At 51.8% G+C, this 21863-nt stretch overlaps 2 protein-coding genes across 2 annotated transcripts in view; both read left to right on the plus strand.

Moving 5' to 3' along the window:
* Positions 1–1348: 1348 nt before the first annotated feature.
* ZC3HAV1L (zinc finger CCCH-type containing, antiviral 1 like) lies at positions 1349–9362 on the plus strand. Its single transcript, XM_056123969.1, has 4 exons — positions 1349–1737; positions 3433–3568; positions 7816–8074; positions 9220–9362. The coding sequence occupies exons 1-4, from the start codon at positions 1349–1351 to the stop codon at positions 9360–9362; spliced, it is 927 nt and encodes a 308-aa protein (XP_055979944.1).
* Positions 9363–14692: 5330 nt separating this feature from the next.
* KIAA1549 (KIAA1549 ortholog) overlaps positions 14693–21863 on the plus strand; it is a 121965-nt gene continuing 114794 nt past the window's right edge. The window contains exon 1 of the mRNA XM_056123970.1: positions 14693–14738. Within this exon, the coding sequence (XP_055979945.1) occupies positions 14693–14738 (46 nt within the window). The remainder of the gene's footprint in view (positions 14739–21863) is intronic.

The raw sequence follows: 21863 nt of genomic DNA on the forward strand, positions 1-21863 counted from the left end.
CAGGGTGTGTCCAGCAGGCCTGAGAGGTCCCCTTCTGCATGCCTGTGTGGGATTGTGTGTGTGTGTGGTTGGTGTGTGTTTGTGTGTGTAGGATGTGCCCTGCAGGTGTCCGAGACCCCCTGTGCCGGCCTGTGTCAGGGTGGGGTCTCCCCACTTCCCCCCATATGTGTGTGTGTGCATGTGTGCGTGTGTATGTAGGATGTGCCCTGCAGATCTCCAAGGCTCCCTGCATAGGCCTGTGTTGGGGTGTGAAATCCTGTTTCCCCTCCCGCCCCACGGTGTGTGTGGCCTACGTCTGGGTGAGGTCCCCCCCATTGGCCCTCCTGTGTGTATATATGTGTCTGTGTATGTGTCTGTATGTGTCTGTGTTTGTGTGCCTGTGTCTCTGTGTTTGTGTGACTGTGTGTCAGTGTGTGTCTGTGTATATCTGTGTGTGTCTGTGTATGTCTGTGTCTGTGGTTCCGTCTGTGTCTGTATGTATATGCCTGTGTGTCTGTGTGTGTCTGTGTCTTTGTATCTGTGTTTGGCTGTGTGTGTCTTTGTATCTGTGTGTCTGTGTGTGCGTCTCTGCCTCTGTATGTGTGTGTCTGTGTGTGTCTTTGTATCTCTGTGTGTCTGTGTCTGTGTGTCCTTGTGTGTCTGTATGTATATGCCTGTGTGTGCCTGTGTGTCTCTGTGTTTGTCTGTGCCTTTGTATCTGTGTTTGTCTGTGTGTGTGTCTTTGTATCTGTGTATCTCTGTGTATGTCTGTGTCTGTGTGTGTCTGTTGTCTGTGTGTGCGTCTCTGTTTGTCTGTGTGTGTCTCTGTATGTGTGTGTCTGTGTCTGTGTCTTTGTGTGTCTGTATGTATATGCCTGTGTGTGCCTGTGTGTCTCTGTGTGTGTGTCTCTGTGTGTGTCTCTGTATCTGTGTATCTGTGTGCATCTCTGTATCTGTGTGTCTGTGTGTCTTTGTGTGTCTGTATGTATATGCCTGTGTATGCCTGTGTATCTCTGTGTATGTGTCTCTGTGTGTGTCTCTGTATCTGTGTGCATCTCTGTATCTGTGTGTCTTTGTATCTGTGTGTCTTTGTGTGTCGGTATGCATATGCCTGTGTGTGTGCCTGTGTGTCTCTGTATCTGTGTGTCTTTGTGTGTCTGTATGTATATGCCTGTGTGCGTGCCTGTGTGTCTCTGTGTGTCTATGTGTCTCTGTATCCGTGCCTGTGCGCGGCTCCGCATCTGTGTGCCTGTGTGTCTTTGTGCGTCCGCGCGTCCGCGCCCCGCGGCCCCCGCGGCCCGCCCCCGGGACGCCGGCGTGCGTGGGGCGGGGGCGGGGGCTGCGCGGGGCGTGGCGCGCGGCGGGCGGGATGGCGGCGGGGGAGCCGGCCGAGGCCACGGTGCGCGCGTTCCTGACCAAGGTGCTGTGCGCGCACGGCGGGCGGCTGCTGCTGGCCGAGCTGCGCGGGCACGTGGAGCTGCCCGAGGCGCGTCTGCGCGCGGTGCTGCGGCGCGCGGGCCCCGAGCGCTTCCTGCTGCACGACGTGGCGCGCCGGCCCGGGCCGTGGGACGCGCAGGCCGAGGTGGCGGCGGCGGCGGCGGCGGCGGGCGCGGGCGCGGGGCCCCGCGACGTCCGGGTGCTGGCCGTGTCCTCGGCGCGCCTCTGCGCCCGCTACCAGCGCGGCGACTGCGCCGCCTGCGACCAGCTGCACCTCTGCCGCCGCCACATGCTGGGCAAGTGCCCGAACCGCGACTGCTGGTGAGCCGCAGGGACCCCCGGCCGCCGCGACCCGGCCGCGACCCCCGGAGGCGCCCCGGGACCCTCGGATTCCCCGACCCGGCCGCGCCCGCCCGGGAGGACCCCGGGACCCTCGGCCTCTCCTCCCGCCCCGACCTGGCCTCCCCCACCCGGAGGGACCCCCGGCCTCCCCGACCCGGCCGCGACCCCCGGAGGGATCCCCGGGACCCTCGGATTCCCCGACCCGACCCGGCCCCGCCCGCCCGGGGGGACCCTGGGACCCTCGGCCTGCCCCGACCCGGTTGCTCCCGTCCGGAGGGACCCCGGGACCCTCAGCCTCCCCGGCTGCCCCCGTCCAGAGTGGACCCCAGGACCCTCGGTCTCCCCCCCCCCCGTCCCCGTCGGGGACCCCCTCCCCCGAACCCTCGGGCCACTTCCAACACCCCCTTCCCCGGTCGCCCCCCCACCCCCTCCAGAATGGACGGAATCAACTGAGGAGTATTTTGCGTCTCTGGCTCCGGGGGTCCCACGATCCCACTCTCCGGAGACTGCCCTTGTCTCCCCCTCTGTCCCCTCCCTCTCGCTTCGGCCCCCGCCTCTGCACCCACGTCCTGTCTGAGCCCTGGAAACGGGGCTGGGTCATTTGGGGGTGAGGGCGTGCTGATGCTGCCCCAGCCTTCCTGCCCCCCAAAATGATTCTGGGGGTCCGTGGGGGACTGGGGTGTGCCCACATGCAGAGTCACCCTCTTGAGTTTATTTCTTACATTGGTGGGCTTTGGGGGGGGGTGCAGCTCCCAACGTTGATACCATGGCTGGGTTCCCGAGATTTGCTGGCTGACCCTGGCTTTGTTTTGTTTTCTTTTTTTCTTTTTGGGTCACACCTGGTGATGCTCAGGGGTTACTCCTGACTCTGCACTCAGGAATTACTCCTGGCGGTACTTGGGGCACCATATAGGATGCTGGGGATCGAACCCCAGTCAGCTGCGTGGAAGGCAAACGCCCTACCCCCTGTACTATCGCTCCACCTGACCCCTGGCTTTGAGGCACTCACACTGCCCTTCAAAGCCAGCGGCCTTGCAGATGGTCCACCCATTTCTGTCCTCAGCACCTGCCCTGGGGAGCAGTGCCAGGAGTGTGACCCCCCCTAAGCATAAAACCAGGAGTATGCCCAGAGCACTGCTTGGATGTGACCCCAAACCTAAGGAAAGTTAGTCTGGGGCTAGGGGCCAGTTGTGTCGACCCAACATTTGGGGTGTTAAGTTTGGCTTTTTAGAGTGACCCCCAATGTAAGAGGCTGGTTCTGGCTCAGTGCTGGGGAGGAGGTTTGCTCCCGGGGGTGCTCTAGGATCATGCACAAATGGGGATCAGACCCCAGCCTCCCCCTGGCAAAGCAGGGTGCTGACCCATCCCTCTCCCAGCCTGCTTAGTTTGTTGTTTGGGCCACACCTGGAGGTGCTCAGGGCTCACTGCTGACTCTGTTGCTCAGGGATCATTCCTGGTGGGTCTCCGGAACCATGAGGGGTGCTGGGGATTGAGCCTGGGTCATCCGCGTGCAAGGCTGTGCCCTGGCTCCAGCCCCAACCCAGCCTTTTCAGCTGGGTGCTGCATCCCGGGGACTGGTCTCTGGGTTCCTCAACTCTGGGCATGGGAAGACTCCCCAAACGAAGAATCTGACGGTTCCTGCTCCTGGGTGCCCAATCGCCTGTCTCCACGCAGGTCCACCTGCACGCTCTCCCATGACATCCACACGCCCGTCAACATCCAGGCCCTGAAGCATCACGGGATTTTTGGCCTCAACGAGGCTCAGCTTCGCATCTTGCTTCTGCAGAACGACCCTTGCCTCCTACCAGAGGTACGTGGCCCCCACTGTCCCTCCCACTGTCCCTCCAGGTGAGAGAAATCAGGGCAACAATGCAGAGTGCTTAGAGACTGCCTGAGGGGAGGAACCTAGTGCTGATCTTTTGGGGAGTCCGTGATTTTACTGGGCTTTGAAACCAGAGTGGGGGCTCTTTAAGGTATAGAACTAACTACCTGGGGCTGTAGTGTTAGCACAGCAGGGAGGGTGTTTGCCTTGCATGGGCCCGACCCAGGTCGTATGCCTGGCATCCCATATGGTCCCCCAAACTTCCCCAGAAATTCCGGAGTGCATTGCCTCCCCAAAAAAACCCTAAAAAAAAACTGAAATAATTTTTCTGCTTTCTGAGGGTTTACGGAGTGCACAGAGCTGAGTAAGGGGGCTGTCACCTGTGGGTGTCCTGGGAGCTCTTGCCTGTGGGTGTCCTGGAGGTTGTCACCCATGGATGTCCTGGGGACTGTCACCAGTGGGTGTCCTGGGGGCCATCCTCCGTGGGTGTCCTAGGGGGAAGCACCCATGGGTGTCCTGGGAGCTGTCACCCATGAGTGTCCTGGCCCTGTGTCACAGAAGCACTTGGCCAGGTCACTCACAACAGACTGCAGCTGTGAATCTAGGTCTCACAGGATGTGTATGTTTCGTCACTCGCATGTCCTTGTATTGCCCTCACCTTCCCTTGGTGTCTGGGGCTCACGTGCTGAGGGGGGTGAGGGGGGCATGCTCCTGTGGGGGTTGCTGACAGCACACATCTGAGGTGGGCACTGGGGTACTGAGCCGCCTTCTTGTAGCCCATGGTTGTGTGTGAGTGCGTGTATGTGTGTCTTTTGGAGCTACACCTGGCGGTGCTCAGGGATTACTCCTGGCTCTGCACTCAGGAATTACTCCTGGGATGCTCAGGGGACCATATGGGAAGCCGGGGATCGAACCAGTGTCGGCTGTGTGCAAGGCAAGTGCACAACCTGCTGTATTACCTCTCCGGCCCCATGGTTTACTTTCTCCGTATTTTTTACTGAGGCACCTGTCTTTTCCTGCTAATTAACAAAGTTTTATTTTGTTATTTTTAGGTGTGTGTGTGGTGGGGAGGGAGAATTTTGGGCCACACTGGCAGTGCTGTGGGTTATCTTGACTCTATGTCAGGTAGTCACAGTGGCCGGGATAGAACCAGCTTGTCATCATCACAGCCACTGTAGCACTGTATCACTGTCCTCCCGTTGTTCATCAATTTGCTCGAGCGGGCCCAGTAACGTCTCCATCATGAGACTTGTTGTTACTGTGTTTGGCATACTGAATACATCACGGGGAGCTTGCCAGGCTTTGCTGTGTGGGCGAGATACTCTTAGTAGCTTGCCGAACTCTCCGAGAGGGGCGGAGGAATCGAACCCGGCTTGGCCGGGCCGGGCTGGGCTGGCTGCATGGAAGGCAAACACCCTACCGCTATGCTATCGCTCCAGCCCCATCACAGCCACATGCCAGGCAAATGTTTGGCCTCCCAGACTATCTCTCTCGTCCCTAGAAAGTATTTTTTATGATCAAAAAATTTTGGTCACATTTGTTCACAGTATTTTTCTCCCATTTATTTGTTTTGGGCTTTAAATATTAATTGTAGCTGCTTTGAACCCACAGGATTCATCTCCAAACACGTAAAACTTAAAATTGCTATTGTGATGTAACCGGACGTGTTTGGTTTAGCTAGACCTGAAGGAAAGTTTTATTTAATTTAGAAATATTGGGGTATGGGTTGGACTATACCTGGTGGTGCTCAGGGGCTACTCCTTGCTTTGTGTTCATACTTGGGGGACCGTATGAGGTGTCAGAGATTGAACCAGGGCCCACTGCATGCATGACAAGTGCCTTTATGGGGCCGGAGTGATAGTGCAGCAGGGAGGGCATTTGCCTTGCACACTGCCGATCTGGGTTCAATCACCGGCATCCCACATGGTCCCCCGAGCAATGACAGGAGTAAATCCTGAGTGCAGAGTCAGGAGTAACCTCTGAGCATCGCTGGGTGTGACCCAAAAAGTAAAAATTAAAATAAAAAATAAAAGATAAGCACCTTACTCTCTCTATAAAAAAAATTTTATTAATTTAGTATTTGGCAACATCTAATGGTGCTCAGGGGTTACTCCTGGCTCTGCACTTGGGATTTACTCCTGGCGGTGCTCGGGGGATCATATGGGTTGCCAGGGATTAAACCCAGGTCGACTGGGTGCGAGGCAAACACCCTACTCGCTGTACTCTTGCTCTGACCCCCGCTTTTTTTTTTTTTTTTTTTTTGCTTTTTGGGTTTGATCCCTGACCCCTCAAGTGGCCCTTTCAGCCATGACTAGGCCCTGAGCTTTGCCAGATGTGGCCCAGCCCCATAAGTAACAAACAAAAACCTTGTCCCAGCCAGGGGGCGCTATCGTCCACCTTTGCAACGCTGAACTAGAGGCTGCTTGGTTCTCCTCGGACCAGAAAGCGCAATTTCTGTTTTTTGTTGCTTTTGTGACTTAGAAGAGTCTTTTTCCCCCCTCTTTACTGGGGCCAGAGCATTAGCACAGCAGGTTACGGCACTCGTCTTGCTCACGCCAACCCAGATGTGATCTCTGGTATCCCACCCATACGGTCCCATAAGCACCCCCAGAGATGGTTCCTGAGTGCAGAGCCAGGAGCAACCCCAGAGCATCGTCAGATGTAGCCCCCCAAAAAACAAAAAAGAAAAAAATTTTTATAACAGCTCTTGGGTTTATCATCCCGTCAGAGGGATTTGTGGCCACAACATTCCAGTGCCGCACCCTCCTCCAGAGTGTTGCCGTTCCGCCACCATTGTCCCTGTGTGCCCCCTTTTATCCCCCCTCCTGGGAATCAAATTGGGGTGGCAGCGTGCCAGGCAAGTGTCTTAAACCCGGAACTATCTCTCTGGTCCTAGGCCAGTCTTCCCCTAACCGAAAAAAAAAAAAAAAATTAAACCTGCATAATGGTGAAAGCATTTGTTAAAAAATCTTCAAGAAAACATCAGTTTCCATTTCATCACTGAATTCTGTGGACTCTAAACAGTAGAATTTTGGGGGCCAGAGTGATAGCACAGTGGGCCAGGCATTTTTGCTTTGCACGCAGCTGACCGGGGTTCAATCCCTGAACACCCTATACAGTACACCCAGCCTGCCAGGAGTGAGCCCTGAGCACCGCCAGGTGTGACCCCAAAATCAAAATAAAAAAAGCGACGAGTAGACTTTAATGTTCAGATTTGCTTTCTTTGGTTTTCTGGACACTTTTTTTGACTTTTTTTTTTTTTGACTTTGAGGCTCCAGCCAGCTGTGCTCAGCACACCAGGGCCAGTTTGGGTGGTGATTGAGAGGCCAGGCCTCCTGCAAGCCCGCCTATACCCCTGCCTTGGAGCTCTCTGGCCCTGCGGACATTTGTTTGTTTGTTTTTCACAAGTTTTCTTACATTTTATAAAGGAATACAAAGTTCACCTACAAGCTACAGTCTATTTTTTTCATGTTTTTTTCTTTCTAATTGAATCACCGTGAGCTACAGTTACAAAGCTTTCATATTTGAGTTTCAGTCGTACAGTGATCAAACACCCATCCCTCCACAAGTGTACATTTTCCTCCACCAGTGTCTCCAGTATCCTTTGTGCATTCACTGTCACTGTCACTGTCCTCCCGTTGTTCATCGATTTGCTCGAGCGGGCCCTATGGTTTGCAATATGGATCCCGAGAAGCCATCATGTGTGATCCTTTATCTCCTTTCAGCACAACATGAGACATTTGATTTTGAGATGTATCCTTGCTGGGGCGAGGCACCCGGCCGGTCCCCTTACAGGGACCCTATGGCCTGCCAGGGTGGAACATGGATTGTCCCCATGCAAGGCAGGTTACGTGCTTTGCACATGACCAACCTGGGTTCTGCCCCTAGTACCCACAGGACTGACCCCTGAGCACTGCTGGGTGTGTGGCCCAAATCAAAACGAGCGGAAGCTTCCCAGAGTCCACGGTCTCAGTTACACTCGCACCATTTCTTCCTGCCTCTGCCTCCCTCTGGCTTAGCACGAGGCTCCCCGATCCATCCGTGCCGCGGCGAGCTGCGTGGCCTCACCATTCCATGTCACCCGGGTGTCCCCTTCCCCAGCCGTTGGTGCGTGGGCACGGGGTTGCCTGTGCCAGTCCATGTGCGATCCCTGGTGACCTCTGTAGTGCTCTGAGCATTGCGGGGAGTGGCCCCTGAAAGCAAACACTTGAGGGGCGGCTGTGTCGACCCCCCAGGTCTGCTTGCTCTACAACAAAGGCGAGGCCCAGCACGGCTACTGCGGCCTCCGGGAGCAGTGCACCAAGTTCCACGTGTGCAAGTCCTTCGTCCGGGGCGAGTGCAGGCTCCCGGTGTGCCGGCGCTCCCACCAGCTCATCCACGCTGCCTCCCTGAAGCTGCTGCAGGACCAGGGGCTGGACGCGCTCAGCGTGGTCAACTTCCAGATCATCTCCGCCTATAGGCATGGCAAGCTGCACGAGACGCTGGGGAACGGAGGTGAGCACCAGCGCCCAAGCTCCGCGGGGGGCAGGGCGGCCGGATGGATGGGGGATGCGGGATGCGGGGAGAGCGCTGAGGCAGGGAGAGGGTTGTCAGCAGGGCAGTTGGGGCTTGAAAGTGAGGCTGGAGGCGCCAGAATGATAGCACAGCGGGAAGGGCATTTGCCTTGCACCTGGCTGACTCGGGTTTGATTCCCAGCATCCCATAGGGTCCCCCGAGTGCCTCCAGGAGTGATCCCTAAGTGCAGAGCCAGGAGTAGACCCTGATCATCGGCTGGGTGTGACCCAAAAAGTCCACCTCCCAAAAAAAGAGAAAAGAAAGCGAGGCTAGAGGCCGGAGTGACAATACGGCTGGTAGGGCGTTTGCCTTGCATGCAGCCAACCCGGGTTTGATTCCCAGCATCCCATATGGTCTCCTGAGCACTGCCAGGAGTGATTCCTGACTGCAGAGCCAGGAGTAACCCCTGAGCATTGCCGGTGTGACCCAAAAAGGAAAAAAAAAGTGAGGCTGGGAAGAGAGCCCTGTGAACGCCTTCCGATGCAGGGTAGTAGTTCCGGTACAGCGGGGAGGAGGCTTCCGAACACGGGCTCAACCTGGGTTCGAGCACCAGCATCCTCAGGAGTGATCCTTGAGCACAGAGCCAGGAGTGAGCCTCAAGCACCATCGAATGTGTCCCCAACACCAAAAAAAAAAAAAAAAAAAAGGCCTTCTTTTGTGAATTGACCTTATCATCCTCATCACCATCACCTGGTCCTGGTCCACCTGGTCTTTCTTATTTGGGGGGATCCACCTGGCAGTGCTCAGGGAGCACTCCTGGCCAGGCTCGGAGGCCTGCTGGCCGTTGAACCAGAGTCGGTGGCCTGCAAGGCCAGTGTCCCCCCTGTCCTCTCTCTCCATCCCTGTTCTTGGCTCTTATGTTTTGGAGCCACACCCAGAACTCCTGAGCACAGTGCTCAGGACTATGCCCCCCGGCCCTCCTGGGTTTGCTGAGTTCTCTCCCGGGAAGGACGCTGTGGTGGCCAAGAGCCGAAGGTTAAGGATGTCACTCCCGCAGGCCTGGGTCCACTCTGTCCCACTGTGCTCACCATGGAGGTGCTGAGCGGGCGCCCTCAGAAACCTCATCTCTCTCTTCCGTGTTCCAGATACTTCGGCTGCTTCTGCGGACCCCCCGCCGGGCCTGAGCCAGCCGGGAGGCCCTGGGGCCGCAGCCCCCCCTACCCCGGTTTCTGTCCCCGCTCAGCCCACTAAGGAGTCTCGGCTAGGCAGCCCGGCGCGACGCCAGTGAGGGAGAAGCAGCTTGCCTGGCCGAAGGTGCACTCGCATAGCGGGGGCCGAGCCGGGCTGCTGAGCCTAACCTTGGCCCCCCCCTTACCCTCAGCTGGTGTGGGGACGGAAAGTGGAAAAGGAGAAAGTGGCCGAAGGCAGGATGAACTTGGGGTGCAGGTGGGGGTGGCATTGGGGGTGGAACGTCTATGGGGTCGCGTCAGGGCACAGACCTGAGAACCGCCCGCATCTGACCCCTGGAAGGCACACGTCTGTCCGTTAGTTGCATCAGTGGTCTGTTGTGTTTCTGTGCCGAGTGTATGTTGCTGTGTTCATAGAGGACGTGCCCATGATACTCTCACTGAGAAAACAGTCTTTCCACGTCTGTTCACATATATAATGGGTGGGCATTTTGATGCATTTTTTTTTCCTGTTATGGAATCATGATCCCTCATTCTGTGATTGTTCAGTTCTTTGGAACAAATTTTAAATGCAATTGTCGTGTGTGTGTGTGTGTGTGTGTGTGTGTGTGTGTTTGTGGTGCCAGGGATTGAACCCAGGGCCTCACAGATGCAAGGCAGGTTATCTGCCGCTGAGCTGCATTCTTGGCCAGCCCTCTTCTTAAAATTGACGGGTGGGAACTGTGCTTGCCTTGCCTGCAGATGACCTGGGTTCCATCCCAAGCATCAATTAGAGGTTTCTCTGAGCACTGCCGGGGTGATCTCTGAACTGACAGCCAATAGTAAGCCCAGAGCACTGTGAGTATGGCCCAAGTCTCCCCTTTCACAATTAAAAAAAAAATTGACAACAGGGGCAGAAGAGCTAGGAAGCTAGGGCAGGGCCTCTTGCTGTGAACACCACCCACTCGGGTTTGATCCCTGGTAACCCATGTGGTCCCGAGTGATCACGAGCAGGAGTGATCTTGGAGTGCAGAGCCAGGAGTAAACCTTGAGCACCACCAGTTGTGACCCAGAAAAACAGAAAAGAAACATTGACATTATACTGAATTGTGGTTTTGGGTTTTGGGCCATACCTGGTTGTGTTTGGGGACGGTGTGCTACGAGGCATTGAACCTTGTAGCTTGCACCCAGCCTGTTGAGCTGCCTCTGGCTGTGAATATATTATTATTGTTGTTATGATTAGTTTAATTTCATTTTTGGGCCATGTCGGGTGCTACTCCTGGACTTGTGCTCAGAACATTCTCCTGGCATTGCTCAGGGCACCCTATGCTGTGCTGAAGGTCATACTGGGGTCAGCTGCTTGCAAAGGAAGTGCTTTAACCCCTGTACTCTATTTCTGGACCCTGGTCCTGACTTCTTTAAATCTTTTTTTTTTTTTTTTTTTTTTGCTTTTTGGGTCACACCTGGCGATGCACAGGGGGTACTCCTGGCTAATGCACTCAGGAATTACTCCTGGTGGTATTCTGGGTACCATATGGGATGCTGGGAATCGAACCCAGGGTCGGCAGCATGCAAGGCAAATGCCCTACCCGCTGTGGTATCACTCCCGCACCCTTTAAATCATCTTTTACTTTGATTTTTGTAATACAGGTGCTAAATGGTCCTCTCTTCTGAAGGTATTTCTTTAAATGTGTGTGCAAGTGGAATTTTTTTTTCCACAAGTATGATTTCTTTATGACTTTTGTGCAGTCTTATACACACCTTTTCGTTTCTGGGGCCCTTCTCTGTGATGACGGCGTATCCTGGAATGAGGCTCCTTGACTCCCTTAAAGGACACGGGCCAGATGGTGCTTCTATGATGACAAGGAAGGACACTGGCCAGGTAGTTCTTCTGCGATGACCAGAAAGGACACGGGCCAGATGGTGCTTCTGTGATGACCAGCTCTCGTGGCCTGAGCGGCCCACAGAAGCTACGACTGGTTGTTTCTTGTTTTTGTGTTTTGTTTTTGGGTCACACCTGGCAATGCTCAGGGCTCACTCCTGGCTCTGCTCTCAGGAATCACTCCTGGCAGTGCTTGGGGGTGGGGGGGACCCTTTGGGATGTGGGGGATGGAACCCGGGTCAGCTGCATACAAGGCAAATGCCCACCCGGCTGGACTATCGCCCCAGCCCCTGTGTTTGTGTTTTTAACTGCTCCGTGATGACATTTGAGAAAGAGAGACAAGATGGTGAATTTTTCATCACGGTAAATTTAGGAGAATTTTGATTGTGCTGTGCTCTGGCACAGATTTCTGAAGTGAGATGGAATCGCTCTCCTGGGGCAGCCAGGGGCCAGCACTGAGTCCCCCTTCCCATGGTCAGCCACGGCAGCTATTGTCCTTATGACTGTCTCTTTCACAAAGTCTCTCTTGGTGCTAATTTTTGTATATATTATTTTTGCCTTTTTTTAAAAAATATATTACTGTTTTTCACTCTTGAGTATTCTTTGGTAAGCTCTCTGAAATGCCCCTGGTTATAATAAGGGGAATAACATGTAGTTTATTGGAGGCTTTTAGTAGGAATTGGTATCTTTTTTGTAGACTCATAATTTTCTATTTTAGATCGCTTTAGAATATGAATGTTACTTATATTAATGAACTGGAGCGGTAGTACCGCAGGTGGGGCGTTTGCCTTGCACACAGCCGACCCAGGTTCGATTCCTCTCTCCCTCTCGGAGAACCCGGCAAACTACCGAGAGTATTCCGCCCGCATAGCAGAGCCTGGCAGGCTCCCCGTGGCGTATTCAGTATGCCAAAAAGAGTAACAATAAGTCTCACAATGGAGACATTACTGGTGCCTTGCTCAAGCAAACCAATAAGCAATGGGAGGACAGTGCTACAGTGCTACTTACATTAATGATCTTCATGAAGTAAGGCCAGCCTAAGTCCCAGTAAATGTTACCTGACAATCTTTTAATGCAGTTTTTAAAAACGTCTTGGTATTAAGTAGATGCATCTAAAAGTTGATAAATAAAACATTTATATTTTACTGTCCATGTAATAATTTCCTTCTTTGGGGCATATGCTTGAAGTACAAGTTTTGTTCTGAGTACTGTTACTGAATGAGCATCATCTGACTACTTTGTCATGGGTGTTCCGTTCCCCCCACCCGGCTCCAGACTCATTGAGGTAAGTTTCTCAGTCCCTGGGGTAAGCTGGAGGTGCACCAGGGTGATGACTTGATACAGGTGGGTATTGTGAAATGATGCCCCCCACAATGGGGTCAGTCAGTACATCTGTTAACCACATTATTTTAATAATACTGAGTCATGGTATACTTGAATTACTCTGTTATTACTTGGATGGAAGTAATAAGCACCCTTCACGCCACCATGTGGAAACTATCACTATTATTACTTTCGGGTGTTTCTTTAGGCTTTTACATGCACATGGTCCTTCAGTGGGGCGAGGATTGCACTCCCTGACCGCTGACCGCCCGCCCCCTCAGGCCCCTGCTGAAATTGGCAGGTTTCCCCAGCCCAGACCTGGCTACTTCCGGCTGTGCCTTTGCCAGTGAAGGAAGATGAGCTTGGTCAAACCATGGTGAGTCTAGGGCCGGCTGTGTCTGGAACCACCACCCGGCCTGCACACATAGTGGTCAGTGTTGGCCCTTCTGCCCTCAGGCATCACTGGGCTGCCTCTCCAGCTACCCCCCAGGTCCCAGGAGTGCCCTCTGGTGCGTGATCAGAATTCCCAGGGCAGTTTCTGCTGAATGCCTGCCCCTCTCACACACACGCACCCTGACATTTAACACCCAGGCCAGCCCCTAAACCATTTTTTTCCCAGTTTTTATTTATTTTTGCTTTTTTGGGTCACACCCGGCGATGCATAGGGGTTACTCCTGGCTCATGCACTCAGGAATCACTCCTGGCGGTGCTTGGGGGACCATATGAGATGCTGGGAATCGAACCTGGGTCAGTCGCGTGCAAGGCAAACGCCCTACCCGCTGTGCTATCGTTCCAGCCCCTCTTTCCTAGTTTTTAAATTTTTAAAACTTTATTTAAGGGACTGGAGCAATAGCACAGCGGGTAGGGCGTTTGCCTTATACGCGGCCGACCCGGGTTCGATTCCCAGCATCCCATGTGGTCCCCTGAGCACCGCCAGGAGTGATTCCTGAGTGCAAGTCAGGAGTAACCACTGCGCATCGCTGAGTGTGACCCGAAAAGCAAAAAAAAAAAAAAACCAAAAAACTTTATTTAAAACACCATGACTTACATAGTTGTTCACAGTGCGGTTGTTTGAGGTGTTAAGTATTCCAGCATCAGCCCCACCCACCAGTGTGCCCTTCCCTCCACCAAAGTCCCTAGCTTCCTACCCCCACCCGCAGTCTGCTCCCTTAGCAGGCGCTAATTAATTTATTTTATATTGCGTCTTACAATGTATATCACTTAATGGTGTTAGTAAAGCCCTGGCCCAGGGATTGCCAAACTGGTAGGCGTGAGTTGAACCTTCTGTGCTATTGTTTCGCGCATGGAGCTTCGTGGGCTGCTACTCAGCCTTCCCAACTAATGTTCCTGTGGGCTGTCGGCTCTGTGAAGTTCGGAGGTGTTGCACAGCTGCGTGTGTGGCAGCCTAACCATTTTCTTTTTTATTTGTTTTTATTTTAGTGAATCACTGTGAGATACAGTTACAGACTAACAAACTTACATGATGACATTTTGGTCATACAGTGTTCGAGCACCATCCCTCCACCCGTGCCCTTTCTCCATCACCAATGTTTCCAGTATCCCGCACACCGCCCCCGCCTTCCACCCCACCCCCGACCCCGCCTCTGTGGCAGGCACATTCCCTCTTAACTCTCTCCTAATCATTTTTTTTAACTGGGAAAAACTGAAAACATTTTCTGTACCAATGTTTACGCACCCACAGTGAAGCTAATGGCTACAGTAACTTCTTCAGTCATATTTCATTTATGTTTTAAGATATTTTATTTTTAAAATTTATTTTTAAAACTTTATTTTAATGTCATTTGTTCTGACACCAGTCCCAGCAACAGTGTGACCGTCCCTCCACCATTGGCCCTGCTTTCCCATGTACTTCCCAAGCCTGCCCCTTTTGCAGGCACAAAATAATTTTATTTTTTTATTTATTTATTTTGCGTTTTGGGTCACACCCGGCGATGCTCAGGGGTTACTCCTGGCTCTGCACTCAGGAATCACTCCTGGCAGTGCTTGGGGGACCATTATGGGATGCTGGGAATCGAACCCGGGTTGGCTGTGTGCAAGGCAAACGCCCTGCCCGCTGTGCTATCTCTCCAGCCCCAAAGGATTTTTTTTTTTTATGAGGATTTCTCCCACAGACTGGGAGAAAATATTTGCCCACTCCTCATGTGACAAGGGGCTATTATCCAAGGTATATTAGGTAGTTGTAAAACATAACAAGGAAAAGCAATGAACCCATCCAAAAACGAGGAGATGAACAGATACTTCCTCAAGGAATGCATAGACATCAGCAAGAGGAGTAAGAAAAACTGTTCTGCATCACTGATTGTCAGGGAAATGCAAATCAAAACAGCCACAAGATTTCACCTTTCCCCATAGAAAATGGCACACATCACAAAGGACAGCAACAACCAGTATCGGTGTGGCTGTGGGAAAGGGGACCCTCATCCACTGCTGGTGGGAATATGGCCTGATCAAACCTTTTGGGAAGGAATATGGACACCTCTAAAATAAACTAAGAATGGAACCTCCATATAATTCCACTTCTGGGTACCAAACCCAAGGGCTCCAAAACACTGTTCTGGAAGGACTTCACACTCCCTGTTTATCACAGCACTTGAAAATTGCCAAAAATCTGGAAACAACCCAAGTGTCCAAGAACAGATGTCTGGATTAAACCAAGGTACATCTACATAATGGAATATTTCTCAGCCATAAGAAAAGACGTAATCATGCAATTTACCACTGCCTGGATCAAAATGGATAAAGTCAGCCAGAATGAGAAGGATTGACGCATGGTCATGTGTAGAATATAAAGAAGCATCATAAGGGCAAAATGAACGGGTTAAAGCAACAGAATTTGACGTGATCTGTAGAACTGAGCTTACTATGATGGGGAGACTGGGGGTGAGGAGGAAGAGGAGACCCTGAGAAATGGTCATGGGTGATGGGAGTATGGTTTGGGAGCAACTTATGAAACCCTATAATTAATAGAACACAATCATGGCCACTGAAAGAAAAATGCAAAAGTGCAGGGTCAGGTAGGAAGAAAAAGATGAGTGTAGCACTTTGGCTCATTCTGAAAAGTCACAAGAAAAAGAAAGCTCCCTTTTCTTGTGCCTGTTCTAGAGTTGGGTGCAAGTCAATTAGGTTGACCAACACCCAGTTCCTCATGGACATAACAGCGATTTCACTTTGGACAGAACGTGAAGGGAAGTGGATAAAAGGAAATCAGCCATATTTCATTTTAATTTACCTTTTTTTTAGGGAATTTGAGCCACCCATGGCCGTACTCAGGGAGTCTTCCTGGCTCTGTGCTCAGGAGTGACAGATCTGTAGAACTGAGCTTATTATGAGTATCTGGTGATACTTAGGGGACCGTATGTGACATTGGGGATTTGGACTGAACTTGGCTGTATCACAGAGGAAGGCAATGCCCAAGGCCAGTGCCTTAGCCCACTGCACTCGCTCTCCCCTCAAACATTGCCAGGATTCTGGCCCCGTTGCTTGGCCAAACCTACAGGAAGTCTGAGAACAAGGGAAGATGTAGTCAGACCTGGATTCCAAAGACACATCTTTCCAGGTCAGCATCTCCCGACCTTATGGCTTGGTGAGAGGGTAGAAGTTGGATTCAGGGCCTAAGCTAATGCTTGTTGGATGCAGCATCACTTTTAAGGTGAAATATTGAAAACCAGGTTTCTGCATTAGGGTATAAGTCATAGACTTGGAAAACAGCGCCACCATTCGAGAGTGAAGTTTTGGAGGCCAGAGTGATAGTACAGCAGGTAGGGCACTAGCCTTGCGTGTGGCTGACCTGGGTTCGATCCCCAGCATCCATATGGTCCCCCGAACACTGCTAGCAGTGAATCAAGATGGAAGGAATGAAGGGCAGAGCTTTTCATTGTGACTCTGCCTCTTCCTATGTTCTACTTTTCCTACAGTGTGTAATGAAAAATTTAAGTCCTTTTTAGAAAAATGAGAAATACAGCGAGATCGAGATCCCAAATTAACTCTGAGTTAAATAATTGGGTGCTATTCTGAACACTGATGGAAAATTCCCACAATTCCTATTAGAAGCAAATTTCATTTTGAACAATTACAAACTTCTTTCTAAAAATTCCAGTAAATAATTGAGGCGTAATATTGATCATTGTGTATTTCATTAGGCATCAGTTGTGCTGGTAGCATAACTTAGTAGATTCACTTCTGTCGGGGGAGCTACTCCCAGTGGTGTGCTCAGGCACTCCTGGGAGTGGTGGGGACCATATGCAGTGCTGTGGATTATCGGATGGGTTGGCTGCATGCAAGGCAGGTGCCTTCACCCCTGTACTCTTTCTCTGGGTCCCGGACTCACTTATTTACATGCAACACTGTGGTAAGTACTAACACTTTTACTTTAAGGTGAGGAAACCAAGGTTCGGGGAAAAAAGTACCCCAACTTCCATGTTTATTAGATGGTAAAATGGTGTTCAGAGCCCTGGGTTCGGGGCTGGAGTGATAGCATAGCGGGTAGGGTGTTTGCCTTTCATGCGGCTGACCCAGGTTCAATTCCCAGCATCCCATGTGGTCCCCTGAGCACTGTCAGGAGTAATTCCCGAGTGCAGAGCCAGGAGTAACCCCTGAGCATTGCGGGGTGTTGACCCCCCAAAATAATAAAAGCCCTGGGCTCTGTCACTTGGGCTTTCTCCTCAGCTCCTGGGAACCACACCTGGTGATGTTCAGGGATCACTTCTACTGAGTCTCAGGGACCATATGGGAAGCCTGAGAGTCAGCCTGAGGTGAATGCGGGCAAGGATAAAGAAGTATTCTTTGTCGTCTGTGAGAAGACAGGAAAAGTGGATGCAGCAATATATCCCTTTAGCCCTCCTGTTGAAAGAAGAAGCCTCTTGGCCGTGCCAGAGCCCAAGGGCATGGACCTAAACGCCCAGACATGACCACAGATCAGATAACACAGATGATTCCAGTCAATCTAGCAAGTTGTGACAGCTATCCTATCTCCCAGCCCTGTACCTTGTTCTTTTAAGTATCAGCTAACTGTCTTGCATGCAGCCAAGCCCAGTTACAATCCCTGGGATTGCATAGGGTCCCCAAACACTGACAGACGTGATCCCTCAGCCCAGAACAGGAGTCAGCCCTCAGCATTGTGCATGCGGCCCTCAAGCCCCTTCCAAGATAAATAAACAAACAGCAGCTAAGTTCCCCCTGGAGTTCTCCTGGGCTTTTCATTGTCATTAATTGTGGGGCCCCATGTTATCATAGGGTTTCATGTTTACAATGTTTTGACACCATGCCCTTCGCCACACTGCCCCCCTCCCCATCCTGCTCAGCCCACCCCACCTTCATGTCCCTCCTCCCCACCAAGTGGGTGGGTGATTTTGTGACCAGCACCTCACAGTTTCCATCCAGAGCTGACACAGTTCTACCTTTGTACATTGACTTTATGGTCTGGAGAGTGTCATTCTCTAAAGGGCAGAGACCGTGTTCTTTTTCTTCCTGCAGAGTTTTAATTTGCTAAAAGGAAAAAAAAAAAAAAAGAACAACCACATTTTTTATGCCCATCACATCACTGTCACTTCCTGAGCTCTGTACCCGGCCAAGGGAATGTCAGGTTTGAAGTAAGTGAGCGTTAGTTTTCTCCACTCCCTGTGCTCGGTGCTTCATCAGGAACCGCTGAGGAGAGGAGTATTCCTTGCTGTCTGTGAGGAGAAGACAGGAAAAGTGGATGCAGCAATGTATCCCTTTGGCCCTCCGTGTTGAAAGAAGAAGCCTCTTGGCCGTGCCAGACCCCAAGGGCATGGACCGAACTGCCCAGACATGACCACAGATCAGATAACACAGGTGATTCCAGTCAATGTAGCAAGTTGTGTTAACAGTCCTGTTTCGATTCTGTCCCTCAGCTTCTGGCTCAGGGCCTGAGATGCACCTGGCCGGGGGTACCCAGACACGCAGGCAGGAGGGCAGATGCTTAGAAACCTCTTCCTGAGGGCGATCAGGGTTCCAAGACCAGGGAGCGGTCCCAGCCTGCGAACCCTCAGTGCTGAGTCCCTTTTCTGAGTGTGTTTCGGTGTGTGAATAAAACCTTGAGTATCTGTCCTGTCTGGGTCTCAGTCAGTGGCTGAGCTCAGGCTGGTGGCCACTTAACACCCACTTCAGAGGCTTTTTTTTTTTAAATTCTGCTTTTCAATAAACTTTTCTACTTTGCAACTTTCCAACTCTGAGTCTGAACATCTTTATGATTTAATATTTTCATTCTTGAGAATATTGAAGAACTTGGGAACTGTGAAGCAACAGAGACAGCTGTGGCTGCTTCTGCCTCACCTGCACCAGCATGAAAGAGCTGCACGAACTCCTCCTCCTTCTCCTCCTCCTCTTCCACTTCCTTCTCCTCCTCCTCCTCCTCTTCCTCTTTCTTCTTCTCCTCCTCCTCCTCTTCCTCTTCCTTATCCTCCTCCTCCTCCTCCTCCTCCTCCTCCTGCTCCCCTCCTGGCTCTGCACTCAGGAATCACTCCTGGCGGTGCTCAGGGGACCATACATGTGGGGTGCCAGGGATCAAACCTGGTCAGCTCTGTGCAAGGCAAATGCCCTATCCGTTGTACTATTGCTCTGGCCTCAGATGCACAAACTATTGATGCCCTGAGGTGAGTTGACTAAATTAACCTGGTTAATTCCATTAGGGCTAATAAGGTACTGGCATGGGACTTTGTACTTGTCCTGTTCCTTGAACAAGGCCCTGGGGAACAAAGAGCTGAAACCCAGAAGCTCTCTGTCCCGGGGGACTCTGCAGGCACTAAGATGTGTGCACTGTGGTCTGTGCCAGCCAGGAGAAAGCCAGCGACGTGTGGGAGCAGAGAGGAAGGGGACCTGGAGAAGATTGTCCTGCCCACAACCACAGAAGGTTCCACAGTGGGAACTTCCCTAGGAAATGCATCGGTCCCTAGACTGATGAGTAAGAAACGGGTTTTCAGGAGAAGGGAGGTAAGCTCCCTGGTGGTCCAGTGGTTAGGATTCGGCACTCTCAGGAGAAGGGAGGAAATTAGGGCAGATACTTAGTGTGGGCTTTACTGGATTTGTTCCCCTAGTAATTGATCTGAACTCATGACGAGATGAGTACACCGCAACATCGTCCTCGTTCTGCATTTGAGCCCGAGTGCAGGGGATGGAGTAGGGAGCAGCCCTACGGGAACTGGAGTTAGACAGATGCCAGCAAATGAAGTGGATTCTCAAAGCAGCTTTCAGGGGGCCAGATAGCAGGTAGGGCCTTTGCCTTACACGCATCCAACCCAGGTTCGATCTCCAGCATCCCATATGGTCCGCAAAGTACTGCCAGGAGTAATTCCTGACCACAGAGCCAGGAGTAACCCCTGAGCACTGCCAGGTGTGGCCTCCAAACAAAACAGAACCCCCCAAAAGCAGCTTTCGCCAAAACTCCTAGAGGGCTGTGCGAGTGTGTTGGGTCGTCTATTGTGGGATTTTGTGTGCCCTGGGAGCGGGGCCTGGGGTTTGGGGCTATAGTCGGGAATCAGTATGGGGAGCGTGGAGGGTCAAGCCAGCTGGTCCGAGACCGTTTGCATGTTGGAGTGGGAGCGGGGAGAACGTGGGGCGCAGACAGACAGGTCAACCTCGGGAACCTTCTCGGCTGTCCTCGTTGCCATCAACCGTGCAAGAGGGACTGACAGCAGCAGCAGGTCCAGGGGTGTTGGTTTCCAGTATTGCCTCTGAGTCCTGCCTCCTCTGAGAGCATCTCTGCCCCACGGACTTCCCTTGAGGAACTGCTTCCTTTAGACTCTGACAGGTAGGAACTCTGCCTCCTGCAAGCTGATCCTAATGGTCTATTCCTTTTGCTCTCTGCTCAGGGGACCACATTGCGGATGGAATCCAGATCTCATGCCACGCCTGTCTCAGCCTACTGAGTTAGCTCTGCCACCCCAACAAATTGGTCTCTCCAAATTCCTCTCCCGAGATTTTCTTCCAAGGGGCCCAGGACCACATGCAGCACATTTTCACCATCTCACTTTTTGCTTCTCCTCCTTTTTTTTTTTTTTTTTACCTTTCTTAGAGCATATGCTACCCAAGCCCATGTGCTGCTTGCGCCCACGTGGCTAAGCACATGCGGTGCCCGAGCACATGTGTCGCCTGCATCTCCCCTCTTGAGATGTGTTCTTTCATGCTTTCCTGGCTAATGCTGGGGTGTGTGTAGGGGCTCTCTCCGCCCAGGAGAAGCCTGGGTTCTCTCTTGATAATGATATTCTCAACTCTCTCCCACCACTTTCTCTTTCTCCTTCCCTTCAAAAAAAAAAAAAAACGGGGGGAGGGATGAAGCAATAGTACAGCGGGTAAGGCATTTGCCTTGCACGCAGCCGACCCTGGGTTCGATTCCCAGCATTCCATATGGTCCCCCAAGCACCGCCAGGAGTAATTCCTGAGTGCAGAGCCAGGAGTAACCCATGTGCATCGCCAGGTGTGACTCAAAACCAAAAAAAAAAAAATCTGAATCCTGCCTTCTGATACCAAGAATGACAGTGTTAAGTCTCCCTGCAGAGACCACCTACAACCCCTCCCTTGACCCGTCAGCGTTTCTTCTTTCTCTCTTCAAGGAAATGCTTCTTCCAGACATTTATTTAATGGAAAGTTAAATAAAGGGGCTGGAGCGATGAACAGTGGGCAGGGTGCTTGCCTTGCACAAGCCAAATAAAGTACACTATCCATGAAACACCTTTTCTCCTTTTATCTTGCCAAATCATTTTCAGGATGGGATCACTCCTTCTCAGTCACATATGTCATTTTATGTCAGTTCACAAACCACGTGCTATTAACTTTTTTCATGCTAATGTTTAATAAACACGTAACATTACAACACCAGCAAAGCCCGTTTTCCTTCCTCATTCCTGAGCCGGATGCAGAATATTCCTTTGTATCACCCGACTGGGGTTCCATCACTGTGTTTTCCTGCTGCTGAAGAGCAAGCCATCCTGTTCCATCTCCTCTGAGCCCTGGGAGGTTCCTCTTGCAGACTCCTTCCCTCACCATTTTCATATATCTTCTCTTCTAGTTATAGGGAGTTCAGTCTCCCAAAGGCATGGACAATTCAACATAATCTCATCCTACTGCTTCTATTATTTTTTTTTTTGTGGGAGAGAGAGTGGACACACCTGGTGGTGCTTAGAACTTAGTCCTGACTGCGCTCAGGGATCACTCCTGGCAGGCTCAGGGCACCATGTAAAATACCAGGGATCAAACCCAGTTGACCCAGGTGGAAGGCAAATGCCCTACCCACTGTACTATCTTTCTGGCCCTTTGCTGCCAATTGTTTTTGGAACCTTTTCCCCTCTCCACCAGCTCCTTCTTTATCCTGGTATTGCCCTCTCTCCCTTTCAACAGAAAGTCTCTTTTTTTTTTTTTTTTTGGTGATATGGTGGTGGTGCAT

The sequence above is a fragment of the Sorex fumeus genome, unplaced genomic scaffold (assembly GCF_029834395.1).
Source record: "Sorex fumeus unplaced genomic scaffold, SorFum_2.1 ptg000048l, whole genome shotgun sequence".
In the NCBI taxonomy this organism is placed as follows: Eukaryota; Metazoa; Chordata; class Mammalia; order Eulipotyphla; family Soricidae; genus Sorex; species Sorex fumeus.